Below are 10109 nucleotides of genomic sequence, written 5' to 3'. Positions count from 1 at the left end.
GCTCCTCCCACCTTTGATTGTCCCAACCTTGATGCATGTTCTCATTGTAGCTTTCATTCCCTACAACCTAATTTGAACCAAACTCATAGCCAAATGGGTGAGAATGCATAGTGACAGAGGAAAAATGTCGGTAAAGATTTTCACAAAAATAAGCGCATTGTAAGTATAGTTCTAAACCGACAATTAAACCTCAATCAAATTCAAATTGTTTGTCACTTAAGCAAACCCAATAAAATTAACCGAAGTATTTAAACTTTGGGGTCGTCTCTCAAGGAATTGCAGGAAAGTGTAGTTTATTATTGGTTATGAGATTGTATCTTTTGGGGTTTTGAGTTTAATAAACAAGGAATGTAAATAACAAGAAAATAAATGAGTAACTAAGAAAGCTCTTAGCAAGGATTGATAATTAGAAGTTCTATCCTCATTATCATTGTCAATTGTGATGGTAAATGCGAGTTGCCTTCACTTAGTTAACCTCTAACTAAGGGAGGAAGATCAAGTGCATACAATTAACTTGAGTTCACAAGTCCTAGTCAACTCAAAGTGAGAGACTAGCTTTGGTGAAGTTCAAGCTAACCGGCAATCTTCAATTACCAATCAACAAATGAGTTTTGATAACTCAAGAGTCTCTAATTGATTAATCCAAGTTAAGAACATAAAAAATCTAATTTAAAACCCAACCAAGCATTTTATCAAATACTTGGAAGGTATAAAATAAAAGTATAGAAAACTAATAAGGAAAATAAATCTAAACAACCAATTGCAAGCATCAATAACTAACAATTAAAGAGAGCAAAAATAAACATAAAAACACAAATTGCATTAGAAGAAATCAAATGTAACAATAGCTCATAAACATGAAAATGGCGAAAAAGGGAAATAACAAGGGAGGAAGATGAACTAAAGTGCATGAACAAATAAAAGTAAGAGCAAACTAAATTAAAGTAAAATCAAACCTGAACCTAAGGAGAAATTGAAAGAGAAACCCTAAAACCTAGAGAGAGGCCACTTTCTCTAGAAGACTACATCTGAAACCTAAAAATTATGAATGAATATGTGAATGAATGATTCCCCCACTCTGCAGCCTCTAATCTGTGTTTTCGGGTTTGGAACTGGGCTAAAACGAGCCCAGAAATCACTTACAGCATTTTCTGATATCTGCAGCATGTGACGCCTTGTCACGCGTATGCGTCGCTTGACAAAATCCTAGTCACGCGTACGTGTCGCCCACGCATACGCGTCGCTTCTCTGCCGCACTGGTCACGCGTACGCGTCATACCACGCGTGCGCGTCGCCTAACTGCAAGGTAACTATGGCAAATTGCATATCATTTTGAAGTCCCAGATGTTAGCTTTTCACCGCAACTGGAACCGCGTCATTCGGACCTTTGTAGCTCAAGTTATGATCAATTTAGTACGAAGAGATCAGGATTAACAGCTTAGCAATTCCTTCAATTTCTTGTGTTCCTTCCACTTTTGCATGCTATCTTTCCATCCTCTAAGCCATTCCTGCCCTATAAACCCTGAAAACACTTAACAAACATATCACGGCATCGAATGGTAATAAGAGAGGATTAAAATTAGCAAATTTAAGGCCAAAGAAGCATGTTTTCAATCATAGCACAAAATTAGGATGGAAAATGTAAAACATGCGAATTCTATGAATAAGTGTGGGAATAATGGATAAATCTACTCAATTCAGTACAAAATAAACCGTAAAATAGCGGTTTATTACATAGTAGCAAATAAAAAAAGCTAGTAAAAATAAGCAATAAAGTCCTAAAACTAACAAATAAGCAAAAGGTAAATATGTACAATAACCAATAATAAGGCATACGTTTGCAATTCTCCGGCAATGGCGCCAAAAATTTGATGGAGGGAGAATATCGGTAAAGATTTTTACAAAAATATCACGATGCAAGTATAGTTCTAAACCGACAACTGAACCTCAATCAATGTTTAAATTGTTTGTCACTTAAGCAAACTCAATAAAATTAACCGAAGTATTTAAACATCGGGTCGTCTCTCAAGGAATTGCAGGGAAGTGTACTTATAATTGGTTATGAGAAAAGTATTTTTCAAGTTTTTATGATAAGAGACAAGTAATGTAAATAACAAAGAAATAAAATGACAACTAAGAAAAGTCCTAGCAAGGATTGAGAATTGAAATTCCTATCCTCATCATCATCATCATCAATTGTGATGGTAATTGCCTTTTGCTTTCACTTAGTTAACATCTAACAATGAAGGAATGTCAAGTGAGCAAAATCAACTTAAGTTCACAAGTCCTAATCAAAGACTAGATTTAGTGAAGGCTAAGCCAACTAGCAATTTTCAACCACCAATCAACAAAAGAATTTTGATAACTCAAGAGTCTCTAATTAATCAATCCAAGTTAAGAACATAAAAATCTAATTTAAAATCCAACCAAGCATTTTATCAAACACTTGAAAGACATAAAATAAAAACATAGAAAACTAACAAGACATAGTAAAATCTCAGAATAACCAAATCAAAGAAATAACAATAATAAAGTAATTGAACAATAAGAAACATGAAACATAAATTTCATTAATGAAAATTGAGAGTGACACATGAACTCATAAACTAAATTAGAAAAATAAAGGAATCAACAAGGGAAGTAGATAACTAAAGTGCTAGAACAACTAAAAGTAGAAGAAACCTAAATTAAAGTAAGGTAGAAATCTGAAATCGGGAAGTAATAAGACTAAAAATCCTAAAACCTAGAGAGAGGAGAGAGCCTCTCTCTCTAGAAAACTTCATCTAAAACCTAATGTGTGTGTGAATGTAAAGTGAATGATTGATTGAATGAATGAATGATGCCTCCTAGCCTCACTCTGTAGCCTTTAATCAGTATTTTCGGGTCTGAAACGGGGTCAAAAGCAGCCCAAAAATCACCCCCAGCGTTTTCTTCAATTGCAGCACGTGATGCTCTGTCACGCATACGCGTCATTTGAACAAATTCCTGGTCACGCGTATGCGTCGTGACGCGCATGCGTCATCCACGCGTACGTGTCGCTACCAAATTCTAAAATACTTGATTTCTTGTGTTCCTTCCACTTTTGCATGCTTCCTTTCCATCCTCTAAGTCATTCCTGCCCTATAAATCCTGTAAACACTTAACAAACATATCACGGCATCGAATGTTAATAAGAGAGAATTAAAATTATCAAATTTAAAGCCAAAGAAGCATGTTTTCAATCATAGCACAAAATTAGGAAGGAAAATGTAAAACATGCAATTTATATGGATAAGTGGGAGAATAATGGATAAAATCCACTCGACTCAGTACAAAATAAACCTTAAAATACCGGTTTATCAGTTACCAAATCTAAGCAAAAAGAGAAAGTCAAACAAGTTAGGGCTAAAAGCAAAGATCACATCCAAAGGCTTATCAGAAGAAATCTTTTCATATTGGTGTTTCATTGAAAATTGTTGAAAAAAATTCTGCTTTTGCATACACAGAATAAAAAATTCGATTCAAATGGAGGTTATGGAGCTTTACAACAAATCTATGGTCAAGAAAGAAATTTGGAGCCAACGTTTCGATACACGACTTAGATTTGCATGTGAAGCAATATGAAAAAGGATGAAAGAGAAGATGGAAGGTATGGATGCATGTACTGTTAAATCACTACTACTACTCTATCTCTCTTCTGCGCTGCTACTGTTGCTGATATTAGGGAAGAAGAAGTCAAACAAGTTGTTAAAGATAAGTTTCAAGTTTTGGAAACTTTACTCCTCTATTAAAGGGGTAAACGGCCAAGGATTGGAGTAAAGAGTGAGAGTACAAAATTTGGTTTTCGTAGTTTACAGAGTTATGCCTTCTTCTCCTTCATAGTTTTCAATTGAATATTCAATTTTCTTAAATTAATCTTTCTTTGTTTCAATGAAAAAAGGCATTATTGTGAGAAATATAAGAAAAAGCCATTGAGTGAAAAAAAGTAGAGAGAGTTAGACTTGAAAAAAATCTAAATATTTATTTCAGAAATCTTTTGTATGTAATTTTGTTTTGTTATCATGATCCTGAGGAGATTCTTTTGTTAAGTTGGGTGAGCACTTAGTGGTTATAAATCTAGGTTGAGTTTCTAGTGAAATCTGACTTTGGTAGAAGTTTGGTTTGCCCTAGATAGGATTGGGTTGAATTCTAGAAAAATTGGTGAATGTAATCTTGTTAAAAATAGTGAAATTCCATCATAATTGTGATGGAGACTACATTGCACAAGGTAGTTGAATCAGAATATTTCGTTGTGTTACTTCTCTCTCTGTTCTGATTCTAGTTTTTTTTTCTCTAAGAGACAAAACGAAACCGTCTCCTACTTTTCATAACTAGAAATATTTCGTAGTATCTATCCCTTCACACAATTATATTTTGGCTCTTCTATCGACAAGAGACAAATTAAAAGTATCTCCTATTTTTTAACTTGAAGTGACTCAACAGACATTACAAGATTCATCCAATTTGAAAAAAAAAGTAAAAAAAAAGTTAAAAGAGACCTAGATTTAACTTTATTTTTTAAGCCACTGATATCTATCAAATTTCTTGAAAAATTAACTATTAAAGATGTATTTGATACAAATAAAAAAAATTTTAGGACAAAATTAAAATTGTTTGTTAAAACGGCGGTTCAAACCGCCGTTATTTCCATATAAAACGGCATTTTTTGTTGGTTAAAACGGCGGTTTCAAACCGCCACAATCACCTGGTTAAAATGGCAGTTTTTGAGTTGGGTTAAAATGGCGGTTCAAACCGCCATTATTTTCAAATAAAATAACATCTTTTTGTTGGTTAAAATGGCATTTCATATTGTTTAAAACAGCAGAATTTATTGTTTAAAAATGGTAGTTAAAAACCGCCGTTTTTTCCACGTTAAAATGACGTTTTAATTATTTAAAATAACAGTTACAAGCTGTCGTTTTTACCGGATAAAAGTAACATTTTTTTATCTTTTAAATTAGCATACACTTTTATCTGCACGAGTTTTAACCGTCGTTTTTACTACGTTAAACAAATAATTTTTTGTTTAAAATTTCACAATAACAAGAAATCATAACTTACAAGCAAAATATTACATAACTCAAATAAAGTATTAAACATAATACATAATATTTTAGTATTGAAAATCGAAAGTAATAACTCCTATACAAATAAAGTATCAAATATAACATGATTTTTTAATTCTATACATAACATGTAGCTAAAGATACATCAAATCTCTATCATAAAAATCATGAATTATTGAATTATGATGGCTCTACCTAATATATAGTACCCTTCAAATTCGTATATCTCAATAGGCTTCTCTGGCAAGACCTAACTTCGCTGTTTCTTTTACCTTGTAGCCTGAAACCAAACTACCAAAGCTTATCAAGAAATGAAGGACAAAGATTTTGTTTATTAAAAAAAGTTGAGTATCACTATGCTATGATATCGGATGAGTATTTACAGAAAATATTCCAAACTATATATATAAATGAAAACAAAGTAATAGCCTAATATAAGATCTTTACAATGCAGATACCTAAGGAAGATTAGAAACTTGAAACAAATGAGCATCAAACATAAAGAGAATGGAGGAGATACCTGAAACAAATGAGAAAGAATACCTACAATGATGGCATGACAAAATCTATAAATAAAAAAAGAAAAATGAATTGTTGCCAATAAGAAAAGTTCAAGTAGGAAGCATACACATTGATGAAATAACCAGCATCTGAAATGCATTTGGCTTTGGCTCCTGCTAGAATTAGAGATCTAAAGCAATCGCATTGGTTTTCTAATTTATTTATCATGTTGTGCAAATCTCATCAGAATGGAAATTACAAAATAACAAATCTTATCTCTCAGAACAAAATTTTCAATGTTACAATACTTACAGGATCCACTGCTTCGATGTCACCAGTAAACAATGAACCATCACAGTGTCTAACCTTGATTATATTCCAGTTGTAGAAATCTGAAATATACAACACTTGTTAAGATCCATAAAATTAAAAAATGTTTGCGTTGATGAGGAGAAAGAATAAAAATTGTGACTAGTGAAGAATTTGGTGCAGCTGCAATTAGAGACAGAGCTGCACTCGAACACATGCACGTTAGACACACGCGCCTTGAAACCTTCACTGCTGCTTCTTCCTGCATTCAATTATCAGTAGCAATAAACAAACAGAGAAAATTGAGTAATAGAGAATTTCAGTTACCTGTGACTGTGAGGTATCGATGAATAGCAGAGATATTAGCAGAATTAGAGCTCGCCATTGCCATTGTACTTCTCTTTCTTTCTCTCTTGTCCAAAGTATATAAAGACTCCTCTACCCTTTGCACCAGCTTGATGAACACGCTTCTCCTCTATGTATATAAGCACACTTCAATGTTTAAGAACACTTTAGTGATTTAGAATACACATATCAGATTCTTCTATCTAGCTATCTTCTGATTCTCAAAATTTTTTATGGTGAATACTCCCTCAGTTCCACACTTCCAGTGCACTATGATCTAGTTCTTGTAATATCAAAGGCATTAGCTTTTTCTTTCATTGTTATTTTTTTGGGGGGATGCATAGTGGTACCTTTGTTACTGTTATGGAAGCCTCTTCAACATGGGATTTGTGTAATTCGATCATCTCTTTAAAAGTGCGTACTCACTGGTAACATCATTGTTGAAAATGAAAAATGACTCACCACATTCATTCATCTATCAGCTTATCCCTAGCAAGAGCAAAGGGCCTGCACTTCCCAACGGTTTAGTTTCTTGAGAACATGTGATCTTGATGCCAATCTTTTTGTATTGGACTCTTTTTTCACTTAAAAAGAGTGTCAGTTCTACACCGAAATTATTGACCCTTGTATTGCACCCATGTTCATCCTCAACAATATTGAAATTGATATCAAACCTGCAACCAAGATAAGAAATAATAATGCATAAATCCTGACAATGATTACTTTTTTATCTAATAACTCAACTAATATTTTTTTTGTATATAAGTAATATGATCAGAAAAAAAAATATTATTTTTATTCATATTTATTAGACTAATTCCTTAAGAAAAAGGAAATCAAATATATCAATTTAAAATTGGAAGGAGGATATATTGGTTTTAGTTGGATCTAAAACTCAAAAACAAAAAGGACATTATCAAAATACCGAAAATAGTGCTTAGGCTTCAACCTTACAATATATATAAGATAGTATTTAACTTTCAACTACTGGAAGAGTGCTACAAAAAATGAAAGAATTATACTTACAAAGATGAACAACTACACTAATATTAAAAAGATTAAGCCAATTCCATCAAAAAATAAAAGCAGCCTAGTCATTTCATTTTTTTATGGTGTAATAGATAGTCACAGTAATAATAACATGTAGAAGGTCCCATGTTATTGGAAAATAATTGAAATGGACAAAACTTCTTTGGAACCGTTAAATAATGCCTCATGCTTCTAAGACTTTTTATTTTATCTTTTTCTGGTGAATAGATAATCATTACATATAAAAGGGGCCCGGCCAATGCTATATTGGCGAATAAAAATGTAGTGTGTTTCTGATTTCTCAATGATCATTCTCAAATACATTAGAACAGAATGTAGAAGGCTTTTTCCAAGGAATTATTGGGTCACAGAACCAAACTTAAGCAATCCCTCCTGCATAGAGAAAGCAAGCAACTTAAGGAATTATTGAACATATGTAATGTAGAAATATTACATGCATCTGCAGGGCTCATGATGGAAATAATACAAATGAGGAATCAACTCGTTTAACCATCCAAATCTAATAAAGTATTTGAATGCTCTAGACACATAACAATAGAAGCAAGGGACCAATGAACAATGCTCACCAAAGACAAGTGATTGTTCTTCTTGTGCCCATAATATTCACTTTTCTACTAGAGGAACATTTTTAGCTTGTCATTTAAGCCTTTCTTTCAATTGCATGATGATCTGCACTTGATGCATAGGCTTGTTGCTGATTTCTTCCAATTTTAGAACTATTGATGTGATGCTCGCATAGATGAGCTCCATAATTTGTCTATTGAACCTGGTAACACAATTTCTACTCTTTTTAATATTAAAGAAACAAAAAAAATCAAAATTTATAAACAAAAAAAAAATTATATGCCAAGTACAAACACATGACAACAACTCATTTTACCCTAACTACCCTTTAGTCTTTCTTTAATTTTTACACTGTACATTTTTTTCGCATTTGAAAGACAGAATAGTTAGGGGATAAGCACACACAAATTCTATTACTTTCATCTAGAAAGTCAGCCCTATTTCACATTATTCACTCATTTTGGTCACAAATTGGAAATATAATTAATGAATAAAAACCTGCTTATTCTTTAAGCCACCAAAGTTGGACTTCAAAATAAATAAATAAATAAATAAAAAGAAAACCCGCATGTAAATTAAATTAATTATTTGACCTTGGAGAACCCTCTGGACACGCTCCAAGGAAATTAAAGCCATGTCATCAATTCAATTCACTTATAAGTTATAACCATCTTATCCCTCTCCAGAGAACTCTCCATAGCACCCTTCTTTTTTCCCTCCTAAAACTTGCTTATTTTCTCTCTCATAAACATAAACACAAACACATAGAAGACACAAAAAACTAGCATAGGAACTTTGGTGGAACATGTAGCACCAGGTTTTGGGTCAAATCATATCCACTAATTATACCATAATTTTTTGTTGCGATGCAATAACCATAATAAATTATTCAATAATGTAAACGTGATGAGTTTAATTTAGTTAATGTACCTTGGCAGTGATGGTTATGTCGACAATGGAGGTTCCAAAAGGCAAGGAAGTGGTGTTAACAACAGAGAGATGGAGTTTGTCAATGAGCTTGAGAATGTGCATCAACACTCCTTTGTGTTTCTTGCAATGGATCCGAATGAGGACGTTCTTCTCAGACACTCTTGCCTCCACTTCAGGCAGCACCAACCTACTCAGTGCTTTTGACACCGTGCGAATTTCCATCCCCTAAATTTGACGAAGTTTCTGACACATATTATAAAAAAACTGTGCAAAATTATTTTTTAATGAAAAAATTACTATCATCATAATCCATAAGCATCTAGCATACATACAAACAAAAGTAGAAGAAAATTTAGTGAATGCCTGACCTCCAATTTCTTCTGACAGTGAAGAAAATCGAAAACCTAGAATTAAAGAAAAAGACATAGTCATCGTTAGCATAGGCCATGGCATATTTATAAATCATGAGTAAACAGAAGAAAATAATGCAAATTTGAATACTAACCTAGATGCTCAACGAAGCTCGATGGAGATGGAGAAGTCGCAGAACACAACTCGATGCCGCAGGAAACACTTGCGCAACAGATCTCATCAATGGAAGAGAAGCGTTGATAGAGGAGATCACCGCCGGAGGAGATCGCGGCTGGAGAAGATCGTTGGAGGAAACACTTGCGCAACAGATCTCATAGTTTTATGAAGTTTTTACAACTTGATTTTCCATTCCAAACTTTTAGTTATTTTCGACAACGGTAGAAAATTGAGAGAGAAAGAATATCAACCTTGCTCTCACACGAAGATTGTAGCAGGAGGAGAACGCGCCGCCGGAGGAGAACCTGCCAGAGGAGATCATCGTTGGAAAGAGCACACAATCTCGTCAGAGGATAACGCCGCTGAGAAGATCGTCGCTGGAGCAGATCGTCGCCGGAGCAGTCCCTGGAGCACAGATCTTCGTTTCGGGTTTGGTGGCAGGGCGCGTTAGGGTTTTTCTTTTTCTTTTTTTGGTTCACCGTTAAGGTTTTTCTTTGTTGGGGGAGGGTTTTATTTGGGCCTTTTTTTTAATGATGGGTTTCGAATAATGGCGGTTTTAAACCGCCAAAATCACCAAAAAGTCATTTTATGCACATTAATTATGGCAGCACCATAAAATGCCATATTATCTTAATATTATGGCAGTTTTTTAAAACCGCCATAATATAAATGCCATTTTAAACCTTTTTTTTGTAGTGATATAAATAATATAATAAATAATATTTTAAGAATAATATTAGAGAATAACATTTTTCAGTCAATATGAACTAATTTTTTTAAAATATTTTATTTATCTTA

At 33.4% G+C, this 10109-nt stretch overlaps 1 protein-coding gene across 27 annotated transcripts; it reads right to left on the bottom strand.

Annotated features, from left to right (window-relative positions):
- Window positions 1-5144: 5144 nt before the first annotated feature.
- Window positions 5145-9695, bottom strand: LOC107466015 (uncharacterized). 27 transcript variants are annotated; one of them, XM_052253652.1, is made up of 10 exons: window positions 9289-9695; window positions 9152-9187; window positions 8784-9026; window positions 7856-8055; window positions 6590-6913; window positions 6222-6369; window positions 5898-5977; window positions 5713-5775; window positions 5605-5627; window positions 5145-5364 (listed from the first exon to the last, which is right to left on the bottom strand). In XM_052253652.1, exons 5-10 carry the CDS (start codon window positions 6641-6643, stop codon window positions 5280-5282), a joined length of 453 nt encoding a protein of 150 aa, XP_052109612.1. In that variant the 5' UTR covers window positions 6644-6913; window positions 7856-8055; window positions 8784-9026; window positions 9152-9187; window positions 9289-9695; the 3' UTR covers window positions 5145-5279. The 27 variants fall into 27 exon arrangements, 14 of the variants coding, with proteins under 14 accessions (XP_052109612.1, XP_052109610.1, XP_052109609.1 ...); XM_052253650.1 differs by lacking the exon at window positions 5605-5627 and adding an exon at window positions 5543-5604 and having other exon boundaries at window positions 5145-5375; XM_052253649.1 differs by lacking the exon at window positions 5605-5627 and adding an exon at window positions 5543-5604.
- Between the last annotated feature and the right edge of the window lie 414 nt (window positions 9696-10109).

The sequence above is a fragment of the Arachis duranensis genome, chromosome 9 (genome assembly GCF_000817695.3).
Source record: "Arachis duranensis cultivar V14167 chromosome 9, aradu.V14167.gnm2.J7QH, whole genome shotgun sequence".
Classification (NCBI taxonomy): domain Eukaryota; kingdom Viridiplantae; phylum Streptophyta; class Magnoliopsida; order Fabales; family Fabaceae; genus Arachis; species Arachis duranensis.
Note: the sequence above shows the minus strand (reverse complement) of the source record. Positions and strands in the feature narration are given on the sequence as shown.